The sequence below is a fragment of the Tachypleus tridentatus genome, chromosome 7, assembly GCF_004210375.1.
Source record: "Tachypleus tridentatus isolate NWPU-2018 chromosome 7, ASM421037v1, whole genome shotgun sequence".
Lineage (NCBI taxonomy): Eukaryota > Metazoa > Arthropoda > Merostomata > Xiphosura > Limulidae > Tachypleus > Tachypleus tridentatus.
Window position 1 is genome coordinate 37,346,018 of NC_134831.1, and position 26,013 is coordinate 37,372,030.

A 26,013-nucleotide genomic window follows, 5' to 3' on the forward strand; every position below is an offset into this window, starting at 1 on the left:
TATAAACAGTCAAAACCAAGATCACGACGTCCACAGAAATTTCTCCAGGAGATGGGATGAAGTTTAAATCAAGGATATATATGTGTCTCTTGTGTGTGTGTTTATTGAATGACTAAAGAAACTTATTTCTCATTTACGAGAGAAAGCAAGTGAAAAAAAAAAGTAAATACAATGCTCAAGACCACGTCCGTTTCTACCCCCACACAATAATTTCAACCTAAAACCATATCTACTTTTAAATATGTAATAGGAGAATCTTCCAGTTGGAAGCCATAGCAATTATCAAGCATTGGTAAACGTTTTATATAACGAGTTCAGAGAAGGAAGGATTCAAAGCAAGATTCCAGAACAGAGTACAAGGGAAACAAGACCTCAGACACACATCAGGAAAAGATTACTTAATAGCCAAGCAAATCTATTGGTATTTGGTCCTCTGAAAGTGGGATCCCCAGGAACTCTAGGCTTAACAGTGGATTCACTTTCCACTGGCAACTGATATTATCCAATTTGCAGATCTCTCATTTATTTACAAAGATAATTATGATGGGTGAACTTTGGCTTGCACAACCTTTCTTGATTTAAGTAAGCTACATGATTAATTCTTTTCAGTATAACATGACCTTTCCAATACTTGCTTAATATTGGAGTTTGTCCACTCTTATTATATCACCTTGAGGCCACTCTTTTAACTATTAATTTCATAGCAACTTTTTGTTTTATCACTACCTAATGGTATATTGCCCATAGCGTCATCAGTAGAAGATCTTTATCTCGTGTTTCCTGATCTTCGTTCACATAAATTATTAAATGTGCAGTTGTTTCTCAATAGATATTGGATGTAGGGCTGTTATTGGTTATTCTACAGATTTGACACACTTTTGTAAATAGACAATTTAATGTTCTATTCCTCATCTCAGCAAAGTTCTTTTGGACATTCCAATTCTTGAAACAAATTTACTGATGAGACTGCATGCTGATTTCTTTTTCCTGCTTAAAATCAGACGATGCTTCTCAACATTTAGTGAAATACTCCAACACAAGCAGACGACCAAAAACACAGACAGTAGTCCTCTCAAGATGTACTGCAATACAGTATTGCTATAGATACCTGTTGTATTGTTTTCTTTCTGTACCTCTTTTTCATTCACAGCATAATTCACATCAATTCTCTGAGATACCCAACACTCACCCCAATAAGGCATTCTCTTACTGTCTTTAGTATCTTCTTAGAGTCCCTGTCCATCCATTAGAAGTACTAACTATAGTTGTTGATTCTATTTACTAGAATATTCTCATTTCCAATAAAACAAACCTTCTTGTAGACATAAAAACTCCCTCTGTGCTCAGCAGTTGTTTTGCCATAAAATTTTCTCAAACCAATAAATAATTGGTTTCGAAATCTTATGTTCTTTCTAAGCATCTTTGAGTTTAGTGTTAGTCCATACTAATTCTTCATTAACAATTGTGAAAGACCCATCCTAGATTATATTCCTGATCTGTTTGATAAATTAGATACCGACAGGTTTTTACCACCTATTTGATCGATGTCTTAATTCTTTAACAGCTGTTTGATAGACTATATACCTGAATGTTTTAACAGCTGTTTGATAGACTATATACCTGAATGTTTTAACAGATGTTTGATAGACTATATACCTGAATGTTTTAACAGATGTTTGATAGACTATATACCTGAATGTTTTAACAGATGTTTGATAGACTATATACCTGAATGTTTTAACAGATGTTTGATAGACTATATACCTGAATGTTTTAACAGATGTTTGATAGACTATATACATGAATGTTTTAACAGATGTTTGATAGACTATATACATGAATGTTTTAACAGATGTTTGATAGACTAGATACATGAAGGTTTTAATACCTGTTTGATAGACTATATACATGAATGTTTTAACAGATGTTTGATAGACTATATACATGAATGTTTTAACAGATGTTTGATAGACTAGATACATGAAGGTTTCAATACCTGTTTGATAGACCAGATACCCAAAAGATTTAAGGTCTATTTGATAGACAAAATACCTAAAGGTTTTAACATCTGTTTGATAAGATACTAAACAGTTGTAAAAATCATGTTTCCAAACACTTATTAAAAAAAGAAAATACAATAAACTCAAAGAAAGCATCACAATTTATTACTGACAAATATGTGCCAGAATAGTATGACTGTTGACATTAGTTGAATATTTGGTTAGCTAAATTATAAATCACACTTCAAGTATTCATCCAGCTTAGATACCAAAAACAAGATAAAACACTTGTGCTTTCTATCACCACTGGGGTGTACAAACATATCATGGACAAAGAGTTGTGTTTGAGGAAATAACTTGTTTTACTAAGACTTTTAAGATGCTACTAAACACAAAACATGGTTTCAGTCTACCACCTAGTTTGAAATATCACTCACTGACTTCAAGTGATTTACTGATCAATTTTCCAGTGAAACATCTGACTATTATAAACTTTATTCTTTTTTTATTATTCTCATATCAAAAAGACTGCTGGCAAGCAGAAAACTTGTGTGATATTTCCATGAATATTAGATTCTATAATTTGTTGACAGAATTTGACATCTTCCATATAGATCTACATTACTTATAAAGAACAAAACATATTTTGATAGATTTTTCAATTCTTCTTGACTTGAATATTCTATAAGGTTATTCAGATGATGTTAACCTCAGATATGCCATAATAACATGACAAATTTTCTGATAATGGTGTATAAAGATATATATATATATATATATAATTCAGGACAAAAACAGCTCCATGGAGATTTATAGTATAGCACAAAATATATGTCAAACGACAATACTATCATAATAATTCACAAACAGACACAGATCATTCACGAAATCTATGAAACTAGGCCTTTAGTCACACATATGCTAAAAACTGTTCTCACCTAAATATACTATCACAATATTCTGCAGAGTAAACCACACTACCCTAGCAACTGTTAAATATTAGCTTGTACATACAAACCAAAGTGACTGGTCAGTATTTTAGAACTTTCTTTTTTTTAGATCTCTTCATGAATCCATTGGAAATGACAAATAGATAAATTAGATACCGACAGGTTTTTACCACCTATTTGATCGATGTCTTAATTCTTTAACAGCTGTTTGATAGACTATATACCTGAATGTTTTAACAGCTGTTTGATAGACTATATACCTGAATGAATACTAACAAAGGATGACTGGAAATACATTTTTCACCAAACAACAGAATTTTCACTTACTATGAAGAAAGGTAATACTTTGAAGGTAAAAAATGTAAAGCAACATAGCACATGGAGTGAATCTTTGCTATTTTGTCAACAATTCTGAAGCAGTCTTTCTGACCAATCCAACACTCATAAGTTAGTATAAAAACATGATACAATTCATATAAAAAAAGGAAGGGTACAGGTGGAAATCAACAAAAATACAGTTTTAATACATTTTTTCAAGGTATATCAACTTAAACTAAAAGTTTGGGTAGAGCACAGAGACTGTACCTTTTTTATCTGTCATTAGTATGTATTTTCATACCTCCATATGATTATTAATTCACATTTTAACTTGTTAATTGAGCCACCAATCCATTAAGTCAGTAAGGTTAGTACTCTAAACTCATCATCAATAATGAACTTTATTAAAATACAGTTCATTGCAATATTTGTTACTTGATTATTGAGGAATGCATTATCATAGCTGATTACAATGACTGAATATTTGTCTCTAACAATGTGTAGTTTTATCCACCAGTAAAGCTAAATTACCTACAGTCATAGGTCCACTTGGTGGTAGAGCATCCGTTGCTTTGTTTTGAAGAGAAAATGTCAGAATTTATTATTATTGCATATGAAGTACAAGGCATTGAAGTTCTAACTTATAGCATCATTCTTCTTACACTCATTCAATCAACCAATCAAAAGTTAGATAGATTTGCAAACTAAGTAAACTACAGACAAGTATAATCTAATTGCAAGACTTAGTCAACCAATCATGAGGTACTTCCAGATTCTCAAACTATGTAAACAACTGATAAGCATCATCTGACCTCCAAAACTTAGTTAACCAATCAGAAATTACTGCTAGAATTTCAAACTAAGTAAACTACTGACAAGTATTATCTAACTTCAAAAACTCAGTTAAGCAGTCAGAAATTATTTCTAGATTCTCAGACTAAATAGACAGACAAGTAGCATCTAACTTCTCAGACTTAGTCAACTAATCAGAAGTTATTTCTAGATTCTAAAACTAAGTAAACTGATGACAAGTATATTCTGAGACAAATTAGCAACACTAATCTGAAGTGATATGACTTGTAGCTTACTTTGGGTTCTCTCTGTGAATTAATCACTATGTTTACAATAAAATTGTTTGTGAACAATGGTATTAATTCCTAAATAAAAATTCTTTAAATACTTTGATCAAGAAACAAAAGCAAGAAAAAGATATCCTCATATTTTGTGAAACTGAAAAACAAGAGAATGATAATATGTTAACAGATAAGTGAAATATTAAAACTACCTTTGATAATTGTTTTCAATAGGCATCTTGGCTTTTCCAAGTGTTCAGAAACTGGCTATAAAGAAAGGTATAGGTTTAATATTAATTCAAATTAGAGGTACTGACAAGTTTTAGTATGGTTAAACTACTATGGAAGCATTATGCCCATAAATATTTGGTGGTAGAGCATTTAACTTACATTTCAATGTAAGTTATTTTATTAAACCTTTTGCAATGATTGTCCTTTTACCCAGCACATTTCTGTGATACCAACTGCTTTGACATACATATATGAGATGATTGTTAGCACTAATTATACCAAATGAAAATTGTAAATGCATCTCAAGTTTCACAAAATCACAAATCATAACATGTTCCAATATGAAGAATGCTTTGTTAGTTTCAAGTTAAAAAGAATAATGAACAATTATTATGTACTTCAATGTAAGTGATGGTTTGAACAACAGTTTAATTGTCATGTTTAAAAAATGTAATCCAATAAATAACAAAATGTTTCCTTATATATGTCAGCAATGCTGCATTCATGACAGAGTCACCAAAGAAACAATGATAATGTCATAAAAATTTAAATGTAAAGAAAAACTCTGGTCTTTTAGTGTTAAAAATTATGGTTTGAGTTTTTAAACATTTATACTTACAAAAATTACATTTATTAGTTAAGGTGATTATTATCTTTCTGTAACAATAAAAAGGCCAATGAACCTGAAAACTAGCAACCATAATATTACTGGTTATTTTAAATCAAATATATTGCAGACATCAATACTTCCAACCTTTTGTTATTTTAGCCACCATACCACAATATTACAGGTTAATTTCAATCAAATTTTCTGTAACCATTAATACTTTGAACACCTGGTTAATTTAAGCACACCATCTCAAATAAATGAAATATGAAAATTCTGTTTCCATTTTCTGACATAATAAAAAAATAAAATGAACTGCTGAGTGTAATTACAAATAAACATAAAATGCATTAATATGTACAATTAGATGTATAGCAAGAAACACTCCAACATGTAAATACATGTCCATCCATTATCACTTTGTTACATATAAAAACAAAACAGAAAAGTTTAATAAATATTTGTAGGTGGAAGTGTTTCATTATATCAAAAAGGCAAAACAAGAATAAAAATGCAACATCATCCATTAATCTAAATAAATCAAAGAATCTTGTGTCAATATACCTTTTAAAGTAATGACATAAGCAAAGTTATTCCAACTACAAAATAAACTTAAGTGTAAGTTATTTTGGTATCTCTTAAAAATGTGAGTGAGAAAGGTTACATTAATACTAACAAGAACCAAACAGTTCACTTTGTAAGTAATCGTCAGTGTGAACAGAAGTGTAATTTTAACTTCACAAAAAACAGTAATGTAAGTGTTATTAATGTATAAAAGTTCAATAAATGTAAAAATCTAACAAATGATTATTTAAACATAAAAATGCATTTCTGATAACTTAAGTCAAGAAGGATTAAAATGTTACTGAGAAATAATTTTGTTAAGTAAACTAAATTCAATTGTACTTTTCTTTTGTCAAATGGAAGGGATGTTTATATATTCTTGAATGAATGAAAAACGTTTCAAAAACACAATATATAATGAGTCATCCCTTAACTTTTATACTAATACAGTATTTGAAAATTGATTAAAAAATTTTAATATACACACATTAATCTCCAAACTGAAGTACATAAAAATAAGGTGAAACTGCAGGCTATCATATAATACACAAAAAATATGCAGAATTATAAATTTATAAACTCCCAACTTTCTTAATTCTGTCTCTCAAAGGACAGACATAACCTTCAAGATAAGCATCACGTTCGCAAGGTAGACGATGTTAATTTTCCATCAAGAAACTGAGACACAAAGGTTTGAATCGCACTGGCCGTGATTTCCTGGTCTTCTTCTAGGACGTACTTTTTACCTTCTGGAATGTTGGTGATCACAAGCTGAGGAACCTGGTCACCTAACTGAGCAAATTCTCGAAGAGATTCACAAATATCAGCCTAGATGAAAACAATAAAATGTTTTCTACATAACTGCCTTGTACACTAAGTAATCCATTAAATCAGCCCAAACCTACCACAGTGAAATATTACAATTTATACACTGGAAGTTTCTTCTTTACATTCAATAGAATAGGAAATCTTTAAACATTTGAAAGAACTAACAGTAAATAACTGAATTAACTTATTAAAATGTAAATGTATCCATTGGAAAAAGGTTCCATTAACAAAAGTGAATTTTAGCAATATTTTTTAAAATGGGTAAGAGATAGGAGACATTATGATTTTTATCAACACAAAACACTCACATCTCCACCATAAAAGAATTTCAAGCTAGAAGCTTGGCCCGTGTTCCGAGCTCCATTCTCGTTAGAAGCATATTCCTCAGCTGTAGGTAGCATAAGCTGATATGCAGCCTCCAGATCACTCTCATCTCCTTCTGTACAGACCAGTAAATGAGTTAACTAAGACACTGACAACTTTACTTCAGTAGCCACGTTTCTCCTTCTGCTAACTTAAATAGACAACTAACAAACTATTTTTCTGCAGGAAAACTCTACTACTATCAATTCACTTTTGTTTTTTTTCTAGTCTTCATCACAATTTTTTTTATCTACAAACAGAGTGATTAAACGTCTACACATCACAATCTTTTCACAAAAACATGATGATGTAACATTTTCAACATATGTACTTGCCTAAATATTATATCCTTACCAGTAAACATGATAACACATGGCCCTTCATTCAGACATGATGCATGCTTCTCTGTCAATTCTTCAACTGGTTTTGGTCTCCAAGGAAATTCCTGAGCAATAACAAATTTGCATCTATGATTACACATCATACGTTCTCACTTACTCTTGTTATATCAGTATCTAATAAATTGCTGCACAAGAAATTAAAAAGTTAATCTTTTGTAGCTGCAAAAATGATAATCGCCTTTCACCAACAAACACATTGTATTTTGATATTACAAATGAGCATCACTTACAAACACATTGTATTTTGATATTACAAATGAGCATCACTTACAAACACATTGTATTTTGATATTACAAATGAGCATCACTTACAAACACATTGTATTTTGATATTACAAATGAACATCACCCACAAACACATTGTATTTTGATATTACAAATGAGCATCACTTACAAACACATTGTATTTTGATATTTCAAATGAGCATCACTTACAAACACATTGTATTTTGATATTACAAATGAACATCACCCACAAACACATTGTATTTTGATATTTCAAATGAGCATCACTTACAAACACATTGTATTTTGATATTACAAATGAGCATCACTTACAAACACATTGTATTTTGATATTACAAATGAGCATCACTTACAAACACATTGTATTTTGATATTACAAATGAGCATCACAAATTCATGATGAGAAGAAACTCTCTTAATGAAAATCAATTCTAAAGATGACTAGTATGGGTATTAAAACTTTAATTACAATAAAGTACTGAACATTATAACTGAGCATCAGAAAGACAATTTCATAAAAACTAAAGTCCTTTAAATAATTTTGATAAACAACACAATTGTATCATAGTTATATGTGATTCCATGATAGTAGTAATTTTGTAAAACTTGGTTAAATAAAAAACTTCTCAATTTGAGTATTTCTGAAATCCCAAAATAAACACACTGTGTAGATCTTTAACCCTAATTTGAACACATTTCAACAAACTATACAGAATATATCTAGCAAATCTTTAACCCTAATTTGAACACATTTGAAAAAACAATACAGAAAACATCATTCAAATCTCTTGCCCTACTATGAACACATTTCAACAAACTATACAGAGCATATCTTAACAGATTTTATATCCTACTCTGAACACATTTCGATAAACTGTACAAAACACATTGTGTAAATCTTTTACCCTATTCTGAACACATCAACAAACAATAAAGAACCTATCCAGGAAATATTTTACCCTACTCTGAACACATTTCAACAAATTATACAGAACACATTTAAATCTTTTACCCTAAATACATTCAACAAATAATGCAGAACATAAATTTTTTACCCTACCCTAAACACATTTTAAGAACATGTGTTGAAAATGATAAACAAAATATATCTTTTTCTTAACTGTAGATGATGTATCTGCATGTACATCATCTCTCAATGACAGAGAAATGGATAGATCTTTCCATTATTCAGAATATACCAACGTGTATGGCTTTTGTTAATTCTCAGGTTAACAAATGAATTTTCTTGAACAAATGATGAAGAAGTGAGTGACTCAAGAAACTGTATTCTCTCCTTTATAACAGATTAATCACTCCATTATAGCTTAGGTAAAATCCACCCACCTCATAACCATGAAAGTATCCACGATAGTAATTATACTATGATTTTTGGTAATGTACCAATATGTTTACAAAATATTTCAGATAATTTTTTAGTAAACATTATAATTGGCAAAAACTAGCAACAAAATATGACATCCCAGTTAATACCAAATTTATTCAAAAACCAGGCACAAAACTAAAATCTATACTATGTAAAAACTACACTGACAAACACAACACCAACACTATTTATAAAATACAATGTGATAACTGCCACGACTTCTATATTGGAAAGACAAGTAGAAGAATGGAAACCAGATTCAAGGAACACAAAGAGTCACCTTCACACGTTTTCGAACACTGCAAGTCAAATGGACACAACATAACCATAGAAAACACCCAAATACTAAATAAAGAAATAAACATAAATAAACCCAAAATTACTAACACAACAACTCAAGTCCACAATAAACCAATACAAAGGAACACCTTTATGCCTATATTAATAAATATATCCAACATCTAAGCATGCCTTCTACATTCCTACACTAAATTACACAACTGCCTTCAAACATATGGTCAGCTACTGGTCAGTAGCCCTTTCTTTCTTTGTGAACCTGACAATAACCGAAGAAGGTTGAAATGTTGTTCGCTCCTCTGTTAGTGCCTTCTCTATCCATTCCAGCCATTTTTAAACATATAATTTTCTCTACAAGTGGGTTTTCTCGCATCACAAAGTATCAGGTTTTGATTTAAGTATTAAGATTTTTTAATTGAAGATTTTCTTGTAACATGTTTTCTTTAAAAATTATGACAATCCAACATACAAATAATTTTTTGCATCAAACATATTTTAAATTTCACATGCAAAACCCTTATAATGTCCAGATAATTATCAAATATTTCTTAAGAAAAAACTTTATATTTTTCTCTTATTTTCACTGTTAAATCTCTGTGTGAATTCACTAGATTTGACTGATCTCATAATTATTGTAAACAAATTAGGAAAACTACAAATTACGCTTTTATCATTCTACAATGACTACAGACTGTATCTCAAGTATACAAATGTTTAGCTTAAGTGTCATAATATTATACATTTATGTATATTTATTATATTGACCTTTCAGCCACTGCTGACTAGCATCATAGAAGTTACAATGATGTGGTGCATGTACAGTCATGTTACTGTATCCAAGAACATAAAACTAACCCTTAATCTTTACAAAGTTACTTGTCTTGGCTGCATTTCAGTGGACTATTATTTTGTAAAATACAGTCATATTTGAGTTATAATACATTATATATGTATATAAATTATAACTCTTTAGAAATACGTACTTAAACTTATTGTTCTTAAGAGAGTAGAACAATAAATAAAGAAATAAGGCAACAATTATGACTTTTCATTTGGTTGCTGTAGTTTGCTAAGCCTTAAGAAATTTCACATGTGGAGGATGTGAAATGAAATATTTTTTTTCACATTTAATATGAGGTCTGTTCAAAAAATACGCAGACTGTTTGAATTGCGCGGCTCCAGTTGGTTCCAGGGGAATCTGCTTGGTGTCGCTAGGTTCGCACAGATCAGCTGATTGCGACGCCATTTCCCAATTGCAGATATCTTCATTTGTGTATTAGCTACGTGGTTTTAAGTGAAGTGCGATTTTTTCATTTGGCGGATTTCAGAATGAATGACCTGAAGGAGCAACGACTTGCTGTGAAATTTTGTGTTAAACTTGGAAATTCTGTAACTGAAACTTTTGCTATGCTTAACACGACTTACGGTAATGTTGCTATGAAGCATACGGCATGTTTCAAGTGGCATGAACGTTTTAAGGATGGTCGACAGTCCATTGAAGATGATGAGCGTCCTGGACGTCCTTTCACGTCAACTGACGACCCACACGTCGACAAAATCAACACCCTGATGCGGGCAAATCGACATCTGACTGTCAGGGAGCTTGCTGAAGAGTGTGGGATATCAGTTGGATCTTGTTATGAGATTTTGACCGAAAAATTGAAGATGCACCGCGTTGCTGCAAAATTTGTGCCTCAGAACTCGTGAGTTTTTGGCCAAACACTCGATCACTGTTCTTCCCCACCCCCCTACTCACCTGACCTTGCTTCTTGCGATTTTTCTTGTTCCCCAAACTCAAAAGACCCTTGAAAGGAAGAAGATTTGAGACGATTCCCGAGATTAAGGCAAATGCGACGAAGGAGCTGGAGGACATTACAAAAGAAGTGTACCAGGACTGTTTCAACAAGTGGAAACACCGTTGGGACAAGTGTGTGCATTGGGGAGGAGAGTACTTTGAAGGAGTCCCAGACCTGTAACTTCTAAATAAAGTGCATTTTGTTTTATGACGTCAGTCTGCGTATTTTTTGAACAGCCCTCGTATATACAGTTGAATAACCAAAAAAATCATAAATTACAATAACAACAATACCATGGAATTCCACTATAATTTATCAGTAACTAAACTGACTTATGGTCTTAAAAATTATGAAATTTGAGCTCACTAAAGACCAGCTTGAACATTTGTATCAAAAGGAGGAGACTAACACCCTAATACTTCAAAATGGCTAAGAAAGCCACTAGGGAGCATCCTGAAGTTTTGATTGGTTATTAACAGATACATAGATGTAGGTTTACTTATGGAAATATTTCCAAAAAGGGAAAGAGATTAACAGGGTCACTGTGTTCGATACATTATATGAACATCTCAAAAAAAAGATACAAGGTTCTTATTTTACATTCACTCTCTTCAATATTAGGATTCTGAATTCCTAATTGATACAAATCTATAAAATTTGTATTTTGACATCACAAACTACTAATTTTAAACAGTGCTACTTTCAACATACCACACAAGAATTAATACTTGGGTTAGTTTGTTTTTGTAGTTATTTTAAATTAAGAAATTAAATAATGTGTAATGTGAAATTATAACTTATAATCTACAGTTTGATACCAAACTTAATGACAAATTCATAAAATAGTAATTTTATAAAATTCTGAATGTGAGTCAACAAATGCGATGATATGTCTTTCACCTATAGCATATGGAAAGGGTTAATACATGTGTGACTCAAGAAAAAATGTTTTCTCTCCTTTATAACAGATGAATGTGTGTGTGACTCAAGAAAAGAAAATCTGTCCTCTCCTTTGTAACAGATTAATGCATTTGTCCATTTTTCAGCAGTTCCTAGAAAAAAAAATGAGTATACGGACCTGCACAGCAATTCTGTTCCTCATGACTGAATTTGAAGCTCCATCATTTTTTTAAATATTTGAGGTCTGAAAGATCATTATTATAGTGGTAACAAGTGGAATGCAATAAAAGATGTATGCTTTAAATAATTAAAAGGAAAAAAAAAATTCTTCATATTGAAAATTATACTGCAAGTTAAATTATTGCATTAAAATGTCTGGTACACAATAGTCACAACATTATAATTACTTAAACAACACAACTTGGCTTAAGCTGTTATTTACATTATGAAGTTTCCTATAACCATTAATTACTAGCCAAAAATAAAACAACTTCTGAATGCAGGGATATTTTTATATCCTTTAATAAAATGTTCCATCATCAAAAGATATTTGACCAGTTAATAAGCCCTATAACTTTTAAGACTAAATATTTTTTTGCCTAAGTTACTCTGACATAATGCAATGTGATACGTTCTTGTTACCATGTGCAGATCAGAAATTACTGTGAAAATGTTTTTACATGAACTTTCACCACAACAAAGTAATATTATGCTTCATAGCTCACCATTAAAACAGGAAAAAGTAATACCACAACATACCATGCCTTCTGGATCTTCATTGATTTCTGTTCTTCCTTCTTTACTAATGAGATTGTTAACTTCATCAATCAGAACTAGAGTAGGGATTCCTAGAAGAGAAAAAGACACTTTTAAAGTGAGGTTCATATTAGTATAAGAAATGTTTAACATAGGTTGCCAAGCAAAACACTAAGTACAGGAAATAAATAGTTCAGCAATAATTGTAATTGGATCAAAACCATATTTCAAAATTGTATGATATTTCATAGATACTGTAATACAACCAGAAACTAACTGCTTTGGAAAGGTTATATAACAGCCCTTTCTTATGCAAAATGTTCATGCACTCAGATCATAAAGATGTGTTCATTCGGAGTTTTAAAAATGGGGATATCCCTTGAACTTTAATAGCATTGGAAAATAGAGGAACATTGATGGCTTGGTTCACTTAGACCATCTATAAACAAACATGCAATAAGTAGTGTCTCAGGCATGGTAGGAAAAGTGTGGCATCTTCTAACAGGTGAAAATTTATTAACACAAATGTCAATGGAAGAAGTCAGCCAGATGTAGCAATATATAACAGAATCAAGAAAAATCTTCACATACAAATGGGTGAACAAGGTATAGGTTCACCAATATAAGGCTCCCAGTGATACTTCCTGTTCAAAAGTAGCATATCTCAAACAGATGGAGAAAGAAATAGATATTTACACACTTTCATAGAAAACATACTGATCAAATTGACGATTGCAGCAATAATGGGTCCATACAATGAAACACTTGAAATGAGCTGTAAATATATTATGAAAAGCATGCTGGGACAAGTGATGTGCTTTGGATATGACAACTGTATGATGCATCTTTCTACCATGTAATCATTCTGTAAGGCTATTAGTCATCAGATATAGCAGGACCAGATGCAGTGAGATGGACTGTAACAGTACACTTAGACATTTTAATGCAACATATTCAACTTTGTTTACACGATCAGACTAACATTTTTAATGAGTTACCACTGTGTTAAATATTAAAAAAATCACAGAATCAGTCAATACAAGTAACTAGGTGCTTTTAATTTAGCTAACATCCTTATTAACTCAAGAACCTATGAAAACATGTTCCACTACTCCACCTGGTGAACTTCATACAATTGTAAACACATTTTCTGGATGGAAAACACTCAAATATTAGTCCATTGCAAAAAACATACTTCCTTGAATAGAAATATTCAACCCAGTGTGAGCTGGGTTCAACATGATTTAAATCTGTAGTAGAGATCTGTTATAAAATATTCTACCCTTCTTTCCTTTGTAATATAGTTTAGTTAATACGTAACATATATTCAGAGAGTTACAGTTATGTAGTAGTATATTATAGTTACAATGTTTGCTCAAAAACCAAATAACGTAAATTACTTAAACATTAAAAACCCACTGAGCATTTTACTACAGCAGTTGAAGACTAACTGAATAATACAAGGCTTTTTTGCAGAAAAGACATGACAATAAAGAACACATCATCAGAAGATACATGACACTGAATAACACAAAGTGTTACCAGAACAAACATAACACTGAGGAATGCAAAATTTGTCACCAGTACATACATTACACTGAAAAATATGAGTGTCATCAGTACAGACACTGACAAACATGGTATGTGTGTGCATCGCCAATGTGAACATGATAATGAAGAATGTAATGTGTCACCAAAACATCTAACTTTTAGTGTAATTTAAGTTGATGTTTATATGTGTATAAGTTGTTGATACAAAGCATTTCTTTGAAGAGGAAATCAGATCAGCAAGATTTGATAATTTAGGTTGTTTTACAGAAATTGCCAAGTTTGTGTACTTAGGTTCATTCACCACTTCTGTAAATATATTATTGTAATATTTTGTTTGGGATTAGAGAATATAAAAATATATGATAATTATGTAGTTACTACTTCTAATCTGTGTAAAATACACCAAAAAATTAAAGAAATATGAAAGTAAAACATAAACTATTTCTAAACACCAAATAAATACAAAAACTTTACAATATTAACTAAAATATATCTCAAAAACTGCTTCTAAGCTTTTGTACCTCCAACTCCATAGAGAACGGCCAGTTCTTTCCGTCTCTTCTCGTCACCATAAGGAATTGCCAGCCAAGGCATGGTACTGAAGTACTGTTGAAACGAGTCTTCACTTCGGTCTGAGCTCACAAATATTACCTCAAATTTTTTACCTGATTCATGGAGTTTCTGATAGGTGGCAGCCAGTTGAGGAGTGAATGCTTTACATGGAGGACACTGGTAGAGGGGAAGAAAACAAGCACTTTAAATCATAGGGACAATTTAAACAATGCATTGAACATAAAATTACAAAAAAAACTTTAAATTTACTAACAATCTCTACATATAATTCCATAGCACAGTAAGTTGAGTAGGTTTCATGTAGAACAGTAAAGTTGAAAAGTATGATATTTAATGAAAATCTGCCAAGTAAGTTTATATACCAGACAATAAAGCAGAAAAATATCAGACGCGTAATGATAATCTGTCAAGTAAGTTTACATACAGGACAGTAAAGTAGAAAGATAGCAGAAGTTTAATGATGAACTGTCAAGTAAGTTTACATACAGGACAGTAAAGTAGAAAGATAGCAGAAGTTTAATGATGAACTGTCAAGTAAGTTTACATACAGGACAGTAAAGTAGAAAGATAGCAGAAGTTTAATGATAAACTGTCAAGTAAGTTTACATACAGGACAGTAAAGTAGAAAGATAGCAGAAGTTTAATGATAAACTGTCAAGTAAGTTTACATACAGGACAGTAAAGTAGAAAGATAGCAGAAGTTTAATGATGAACTGTCAAGTAAGTTTACATACAGGACAGTAAAGTAGAAAGATAGCAGAAGTTTAATGATAAACTGTCAAGTAAGTTTACATACAGGACAGTAAAGTAGTAATATATATATATATCAAAGTTCAATGAAGACCTGTGAAGTAAATTTACAAACAGGACAATACAGTAGTAATATATTAAATATTTCATGAAGACCTGTGAAGTAAGTTTACATACAGGTCTGTAAAAAAGATGGAATGTTGTGTTTTGTGGTCATTTTCATAGAAAAAGTTTGAAAAAGTGGGAAGAGCAATTAGGATTCCATGTTAAAAACTATATTAAATAATGAAATGCTCTGAGTACAGAATTTCTAGCTTTTGAATAACTTGTAACTTATCTATATATACAGCAACATGAATGAAATAATATTTTTCACATTTATTTTACCTAAAAACTTACCCAGTGAGCTGAAAAATACAAGCCTTTCACAAAACCACTAAGAGCTTCAAACTTGATAGTTTTTCCTTCAGGGGTAAGAAGAGTTAGTTCTCGTAAAACCTGCTTGGGGTCTCTTGGTCTCCATGGGAAACCATCACCTTTTGGATCATCTGAGACACAGTCACGTCCATGTGTGGTGATAACTTCCCCAGAAGCACCATCTAGTAAAACCAAAGTTGGGATACTGTGGACTCTAAACAATCTGAAGAGATCAGTCTGAAAATATGAAAAACATTCTTGGCCTTAAACTGTTGCTAACATTCAACAACAATATACCACTAGTTGAACCATACTAACTGTTGCTAACATTCAACAACAATATACCACTAGTTGAACTATACTAACTGCTGCTAACATTCAACAACAATATACAACTAGTTGAACCATACTAACTGCTGCTAACATTCAACAACAATATACCACTAGTTGAACCATACTAACTGCTGCTAACATTCAACAACAATATACCACTAGTTGAACCACACTAACTGCTGCTAACATTCAACAACAATATACCACTAGTTGAACCACACTAACTGCTGCTAACATTCAACAACAATATACCACTAGTTGAACCACACTAACTGCTGCTAACATTCAACAACAATATACCACTAGTTGAACCACACTAACTGCTGCTAACATTCAACAACAATATACCACTAGTTGAACCACACTAACTGCTGCTAACATTCAACAACAATATACCACTAGTTGAACCACACTAACTGCTGCTAACATTCAACAACAATATACCACTAGTTGAACCACACTAACTGCTGCTAACATTCAACAACAATATACCACTAGTTGAACCACACTAACTGCTGCTAACATTCAACAACAATATACCACTAGTTGAACCACACTAACTGTTGTTAACATTCAACAACAATATACCACTAGTTGAACCACACTAACTGCTGCTAACATTCAACAACAATATACCACTAGTTGAACCACACTAACTGTTGCTAACATTCAACAACAATATACCACTAGTTGAACCACACTAACTGTTGCTAACATTCAACAACAATATACCACTAGTTGAACCACACTAACTGTTGCTAACATTCAACAACAATATACCACTAGTTGAACCATACTAACTGCTGCTAACATTCAACAACAATATACCACTAGTTGAACCATACTAACTGTTGCTAACATTCAACAACAATATACCACTAGTTGAACCATACTAACTGCTGCTAACATTCAACAACAATATACCACTAGTTGAACCACACTAACTGTTGTTAACATTCAACAACAATATACCACTAGTTGAACCATACTAACTGTTGCTAACATTCAACAACAATATACCACTAGTTGAACCATACTAACTGCTGCTAACATTCAACAACAATATACCACTAGTTGAACCACACTAACTGCTGCTAACATTCAACAACAATATACCACTAGTTGAACCATACTAACTGCTGCTAACATTCAACAACAATATACCACTAGTTGAACCACACTAACTGCTGCTAACATTCAACAACAATATACCACTAGTTGAACCACACTAACTGCTGCTAACATTCAACAACAATATACCACAAGTTGAACCACACTAACTGTTGCTAACATTCAACAACAATATACCACTAGTTGAACCACACTAACTGTTGCTAACATTCAACAACAATATACCACTAGTTGAACCATACTAACTGCTGCTAACATTCAACAACAATATACCACTAGTTGAACCATACTAACTGTTGCTAACATTCAACAACAATATACCACTAGTTGAACCATACTAACTGCTGCTAACATTCAACAACAATATACCACTAGTTGAACCACACTAACTGTTGTTAACATTCAACAACAATATACCACTAGTTGAACCATACTAACTGTTGCTAACATTCAACAACAATATACCACTAGTTGAACCATACTAACTGCTGCTGACATTCAACAACAATATACCACTAGTTGAACCACACTAACTGCTGCTAACATTCAACAACAATATACCACTAGTTGAACCATACTAACTGCTGCTAACATTCAACAACAATATACCACTAGTTGAACCACACTAACTGCTGCTAACATTCAACAACAATATACCACTAGTTGAACCACACTAACTGCTGCTAACATTCAACAACAATATACCACTAGTTGAACCACACTAACTGCTGCTAACATTCAACAACAATATACCACTAGTTGAACCACACTAACTGCTGCTAACATTCAACAACAATATACCACTAGTTGAACCACACTAACTGCTGCTAATATTCAACAACAATATACCACTAGTTGAACCACACTAACTGCTGCTAACATTCAACAACAATATACCACTAGTTGAACCACACTAACTGCTGCTAACATTCAACAACAATATACCACTAGTTGAACCACACTAACTGTTGTTAACATTCAACAACAATATACCACTAGTTGAACCACACTAACTGCTGCTAACATTCAACAACAATATACCACTAGTTGAACCACACTAACTGTTGCTAACATTCAACAACAATATACCACTAGTTGAACCACACTAACTGTTGCTAACATTCAACAACAATATACCACTAGTTGAACCATACTAACTGCTGCTAACATTCAACAACAATATACCACTAGTTGAACCATACTAACTGTTGCTGACATTCAACAACAATATACCACTAGTTGAACCATACTAACTGCTGCTAACATTCAACAACAATATACCACTAGTTGAACCACACTAACTGTTGTTAACATTCAACAACAATATACCACTAGTTGAACCATACTAACTGTTGCTAACATTCAACAACAATATACCACTAGTTGAACCATACTAACTGTTGCTAACATTCAACAACAATATACCACTAGTTGAACCATACTAACTGTTGCTAACATTCAACAACAATATACCACTAGTTGAACCATACTAACTGTTGCTAACATTCAACAACAATATACCACTAATTGAACCATACTAACTGCTGCTAACATTCAACAACAATATACCACTAGTTGAACCATACTAACTGTTGCTAACATTTAACAACAATATACCACAAGCTGAACCATACTAAAAATAAAGTATTTTTGTTATTTTCTCCAGCTATCAATTTAAAACTCATTTGCATTTTAGTAGAAGACATTAATTAACAAACCATTAGTAATATAAACATATTTTATGCTATAAGACACTAATGTTAAATAGGCTCACCAACAAAACATTAATAATTTTAACACATATTTACACTAAAAGACACTAATATTAAGTAGGTTCCCAACATAACTTTAATAGTAGATATATACTAAAAAAATGTTCAAGAAGGTTTGCTAACAAAACATTAATAACATGAGAACATTTAGTAATATAAAAATAAGAATGCAATTAATTAATTAATACACATGTATATTTTGTAGATAATGTTTAAAAGTGATCAAGAAAGAATTGTAGGTTCACAAATGTGACTGTTTTGTACATCTTTACACACCTGTTTACTGAGAAAATAAAACTACCTTTTCATCATTAGCTCCTATTAGTTTATATTATAATACATCTGATACTTGTCAGGATACAGATGAAACATGGACTGAGTAAACACGAAATAAAATGAAGGAGTTTAATGTGAAAACTGCATCACAATTCTACAAGCTGAACTTATCATACAAGAATGTACCCTACACTAAACACACTGAGATTCTACAATCTGAACCTATCGTACAAGAATATACCCTCCACTAAACAAACTGATATTCTACAAGCTGAACTTAGAGTACCAAAAAGTACTAAAAAGTATTCTCTACTCGACATACTAATATTCTACAAACTGAACCTAGAGTACCAGAAAATACTCTCTACTAAACACAATGATATTCTACAAAGCTTAATCTTGCCCTTGGTAATATAGCATCCAAACTCTATGACCTAATGAGACTTTCCTTGTGAGATCTTACACACATAATATCAGGAGGGTGACTCAGGCATGTGAATCAACCATTACATCTGATCCATTGCCCTAAGACATTAAAAGAGGAAGTGGAAGAAAAGCTAATTGTCAATAGCCCAGAACTAGCTACCCCTATTTAAAACATTTATTTTCTCTTGTTTCTCTCCCAGTAGTAAAAATACTTTTAGTGGGATTCTTACAGCACTACAACTAACACAGACATTCCACTATAATGTTTTCAGCCACAAACTACAGGAAACCACAACATTGAAGTTTATTTGCTGGTAATTAAGCACAAAGCTACACAATAAGCTATCTGTGCTCTGCCCACTACAGGTATCAAAAACCAGGTTTTAGCATTGTAAGTCTACAGATGTACAGCTGTACCACAGGGGAGCAACTTTGAGATTTAGTGGTTTTAGGTGCAAACCCTATTGGGAAACCCAACACAGACAAATTATTATCAACAAATATTATTATAACTACTTTTGTTGATCACAGTTAACCCATATCTACAAGTTTCTATAGCTGTGAACATGAATAGTATCAAACAGCACAAGAGTACATTACCCATATAGACAGCCTCTTCAGTATCATCACTTTCAAACAGGATAAGAATACATTATCCAACATTAAGAGCCTCCAGTATAAACATTTTCAAACAGAAAAATAATACATAATCCAACATTTAGAGCCTCCAGTATCATCACTTTCAAATAGGACACGAATACATAATCCAACATGGGCAGCTTCCAGTATAATCATTTTCAAACAGGACAAGAGCACATTATCAAACATCAATAGACTTCAGTATCAATACTTTCAAGCAAGACAAGTTTACATTAACTACAGCAACAGCTTCAAATAATGTTATAACAGCTTTCAATTCACCACTCTTTTGCTAAAAATAACCACACTTTGGAAGTCCTTACCAAATAAGCTGGAGGGTGTTAATGAAAAATGGTAATTCAATAATATAACTGTTTATATCTTAAAATGCTCCCATATTCTGATCCAGAAAATGGAATTCCTTCTGAACTCTTACGTCTCTCAGTAATTAATAAAGTGTTGTCTTGATACATCGACTAACAGGAGACCCTATTACTAGCCCAGTAATGACACACAGTGATATAAAAAGTCTTGCTTTTTTAATTATGTGTACCAACAAATTTTGAGCAACATTAAGATAAAAAATATTTTATTAAAGTATATAATTTATCTTTATTTTTCTACCTTTTCCATTCCTACCATGTACGTTGGGTAAACTTTTTTTATAATCAGAAATATGCGACTTTTTTCCAAATCTTCTACTACCATAACTACATTGGATATATACTTTTCTCTACAGGATTTTCATAAGGACAATAACTAGCTATTTCTTCTTACTTATTATTAAAATGGCATGCCACCTACAATAATACTGATGCTGTAGTTACACTGCCACTCAACATGCAATCAAATTGATGTTGCAGTTACACTGCCACTAAACATACAATAATATTGATATTGTAGTTACACTGTCACTCAACATGCAATCAATATTGACACTGCCACTAAACATACAATAATATTGACATTGTAGTTACACTGTCACTCAACATACAATAATATTGAATGTACACAAACCTTTCACTGATTCGTTACCAATCATACATAAGTAATAAGAAAACACATACTAAAGGTATATGTATTCACTTTATTATTATTATTTTATTACCAAGCATTCAAATAGTAATGTAACAGGAAACGTGAACCATATGATTAACTTGGAATATTAAAGGTTACTCAATAACTAAAATAGTAAAATTGATATGGAATGTCTGGTTGTAACTTCTCTTGGTTCAAGTAAACAGGATACTTAGACATTAACCTTGTCTAAAACTGTTATTAAATCAAGTTTAGTTTACATGAAGTAATGAATATAGTATGTTAAGACCTGTTGGTCACTTTGACTTTGCCATACTACTAAAGAGCTGCAAGAAAAGAGGTTATGGTTGAAAAAACTGAACCATAGTGTTCATCTACACCATCAAATTACTTGCAGGAAAAACACCTGGATATTTCATTTAACGGGGGTTTGTAATCTGTGAGGTCAAAAGTCAATACAGATCATGTTAAGACCAAACAGGGATCTGGGGGCATGGAACTGTTTCAAGACAAAAAAAGACAATGCTTCATCAAAAAATAAAGACCCATAAAAATGTTAAAAACCATAAACAGAATTTTTTTACATCACAAAAAATAAGATGTTCGACCCCCCACGCGTTGTTGCATGCACTGTTTTTAAACAGTCTAATATTATAAAACACATTGTATACCTAACTCTCTGTCATGTACTGATGTCATAGCAACTAATTACGGAATGAAAGATACATTTGGAATAAAATGTACAAAAATTTCACCTTTTCTCGGAATTTGAAAACGTTATGTTTGTTAAATTGTCAAGTTGCGCCAGAAAACGTTTACCAACTTCAAAAAATGGCGACGAAATCGAACTTAGATACAATCTAGGATTTGACACCCATTAGCCTAATCAGTCACTTACTTAAGAAATACAGATAATCATAATAGCCAAATGGTGGTCGGTCCGTCACACTCGATTTCTCCTAATTTCGTGAGTTACCAAAGTCCAACCCCACTTTTTCTACTGTAGTACTTCCTCTTTTTATTGTCCGTTCCTATTTTAATTGAGTAAATACCTTCTAATTCGAGGCATTTTTTCTGCTATATAAAAATCTATCAAGGAGGGATCTTCCTAGGCCCAGATTAGACATGACGTTATGTGTGGCGCACCACATCGTTATGACGTCAAGCTAGGTAGGATCCGAATGTGAAAGCCTGGAAAACTCATAACGACAATCGCACCCAATTAACGTTTCTGAAAAATAAGATAAAAATAAGCGCAATTCTATGCTTGTGAATTATTACCAAAAAAGCCTTTGTTAACACAGACTGTAGATATAAAATATTTATACTGAAAAGGACAACACAAGTGTGTATACAATCACGTGATCTTTTTATCCAAACGCACAAATATGTAGCGTGTTTGCTCAGTCATATGTAGTGGATTCTGGAGTATGTTTCTGGAGAAGGATTGGTTTTCTTGGAAGTTCGTGCAAAGCTACACGAGGGTAAACTGCATTAGGCATCCTTAATATAACAGTTATCACCACCCACCTCCAACTCTTAGGCCACTCTTCTACCAATGAATAGGGAAATTGACCAACATTATAACACCCCTTTGGCAGAAAGGGTGAGCATTTCGGTGAAACGGAGGATTCGAACCCGCGATAATGTTGGTCAATTTCCCTAACCATCTGGCCATGCCAGGTTGTCTGCGAAAAGAAATTTTATATTTCTTTTACTTATTTCGTTTGTACATTCCCAGTTTTATAAGTAATATTTATTGGTTTCCTGTCATTTTTTATGGCTTTGCTGCTAGTTTATACATTAAGTATAAAACGTGTTTTCAAGCTCCAAGAGATAAAAGCCTTTGTTTGGTACCTGTCAAAACAATGTAGAAACTAGAGTTATGAGAAACTAGCAAGTGATTTACACACTACCCATGTTGATGAGTACAATGTTGTACAAACATGATGATATGAAGACTAAGATCCAACTCTTTAAAACAGTCTAACACATGTATGTATAAACTGCTGTCATAATAATATAAAACTGTTCATGTAACGTATGTTACATGTTTTAACAATAGTTCCCATTTTAATACTAGGTTTAGGTTGAGCTTCTGTTAACTTGTCATTGTACTACACAACATCACATTAAAGCTTTTCATAACATATCTTTGTATTACATAAAATTACGTTATTTTTGTAGCACATCGTTGTACTACTTAATTGTACGGTTATAATAAATACCATCAGAGCAGAAAAACAAACTAAAGACCCATTAAACTACGCAACGTCTGAAAACCCTTGGAATGTTAAGTCTTAAATAAAGTACTAAAACATAAATTTTCAACAACTGTGATACGTCAGTTTTTACCTCGCTGGTCTATTTTCGATACTCGACGAATTTTATGGAAAATAAAACAAAATTTACACTTTCGCTACTTAAGCCTACGTATGCCGGTTGACCAGACCATACTTTCAATGGTTTTATTTCAGTTTGTTTCACTTAAACCCGACGTTACGTAGTTGCTATTAAAAGCACCGAAAACGCCGAAAGCGGTGTTTCGTCACGTGTACGTTTAGCCCACGGTAATAACCCAGATGACACACACAGTAAGCGCAGTACGTTTTCATTTAAACGAAACTTATTGATCGAAGTTACAACCGCCGCGGCTCTGCTATTACTAAACTGAAGCGCCAATAAACGGAGGTATCTGATTCGTTGATCACATAGAGCAACGCTGTCACGAACAAAGACAAATTTCCTAAATTATACCGGCTTCCAAATGACCAGTTTCACTTAAAACATATACATTTATATACATATACGGAAAGTTTTATTTTCTTAGAAAAATGTTTTTTCTCTTTAAGACCAAACTATTTTAATACACTTCTGTATTTTAGTTAGCACCAAACACGTTACCATGATATTATATAGTATAGCTATACGCCAAAAACTTTAACGTGGAGTTATGTAGTACATCGATGTGTTATGAAAAACGTGCAAGTGATGTTATAAACTAGTACATCGATGTGTTATGAAAACGTGCAAGTGATGTTATAAATTAGTACATCGATGTGTTATAAAACCGTGTTGTTATGTAGTACAACGATGTGTTATAAAACCGTGTTATGTAGTTCAACGATGTGTTATAAAACCGTGTTGTTATGTAGTTCAACGATGTGTTATAAAACCGTATTGTTATTTGTTCAACGATGTGTTATAAAACCGTATTGTTATGTAGTTCAACGATGTGTTATAAAACCGTATTGTTATGTAGTTCAACGATGTGTTATAAAACCGTGATGTTATGTAGTGTAACGATGTGTTATAAAACCGTGATGTTATGTAGTGTAACGATGTGTTATAAAACCGTGATGTTATGTAGTGTAACGATGTGTTATAAAACCGTGATGTTATGTAGTGTAACAATGTGTTATAAAACCGTGTTGTTATGTAGTACAACGATGTATTATAAAACCGTGTTATGTAGTTCAACGATGTGTTATAAAACCGTATTGTTATGTAGTTCAACGATGTGTTATAAAACCGTATTGTTATGTAGTTCAACGATGTGTTATAAAACCGTATTGTTATGTAGTTCAACGATGTGTTATAAAACCGTATTGTTATGTAGTTCAACGATGTGTTATAAAACCGTGATGTTATGTAGTTCAACGATGTGTTATAAAACCGTGATGTTATGTAGTGTAACGATGTGTTATAAAACCGTGATGTTATGTAGTGTAACGATGCATTATAAAACCGTGATGTTATGTAGTGTAACAATGTGTTATAAAAAAGTGATGTTATGCAGTATAACGATGTGTTATAAAACCGTGATGTTATGTAGTCCACACCGCACAGATCTAGAACTATAGTTTGTTCCTTACTTGCAGAATGTCTTTATTCGGTTCTGTTTATTCGCTCTCTTACATCTCCTAATATTTTTTTTTCGTTTAACTCTTGTCTTTTATATACATGTTTTTCAAACACATGACGAACAAGTCTCCTTGTCTCCTATCTTGTAGCCTTGTTTTGATTATAATAACGTTTCATAACCACAGAAAACCCTGTTGTCTCTATACCATTGCAGAAGAAAGGGACCGCTCCCGCAAGTCATTTCTTAAAAACTTATAATGCTGTTAATCCCTAAAGAGAGTGACCAAAGGTTGCCCACTTTCTTACCTCTCTCAACCCCAACCGATGTTCTTTGTACCTAACTTCATGACCCTGTATTTTCTTATCACTACATTGTACTTCGTTTGTAATTACTCTGTATCTGAGAAAATAAAAACAAAGAAATCTAGTACACACTATAACATTCGTTTTTCACGAAAACTGACCATATACATCGCATCAAGAACAGTGATATATCTGTTGTTACTTCAACCTGACATCTTACATCCAC

At 32.3% G+C, this 26,013-nt stretch overlaps 1 protein-coding gene across 3 annotated transcripts in view; it reads right to left on the reverse strand.

Annotated features, from left to right (window-relative positions):
• Positions 1-2,143: 2,143 nt before the first annotated feature.
• The window catches only part of LOC143255451 (nucleoredoxin-like), a 40,617-nt gene continuing 16,747 nt past the window's right edge, over positions 2,144-26,013 (reverse strand). The window contains exons 2-8 of one of the 3 annotated variants that reach the window (XR_013030658.1): positions 15,988-16,242; positions 14,787-14,994; positions 12,718-12,806; positions 7,289-7,379; positions 6,880-7,010; positions 3,211-6,571; positions 2,144-3,174 (exon numbers count right to left, since the gene is read on the reverse strand). Coding sequence is in view for 2 of the 3 variants with exons in the window: in XM_076511148.1 (XP_076367263.1) it covers positions 6,380-6,571; positions 6,880-7,010; positions 7,289-7,379; positions 12,718-12,806; positions 14,787-14,994; positions 15,988-16,242; positions 23,005-23,031 (993 nt within the window). In the remaining variant the exon portion in view is untranslated. Of the gene's footprint in view, positions 6,572-6,879; positions 7,011-7,288; positions 7,380-12,717; positions 12,807-14,786; positions 14,995-15,987; positions 16,243-23,004; positions 23,171-26,013 lie in introns of those variants that run through there. The other 2 variants (XM_076511148.1, XM_076511147.1) reach the window with 2 other exon arrangements.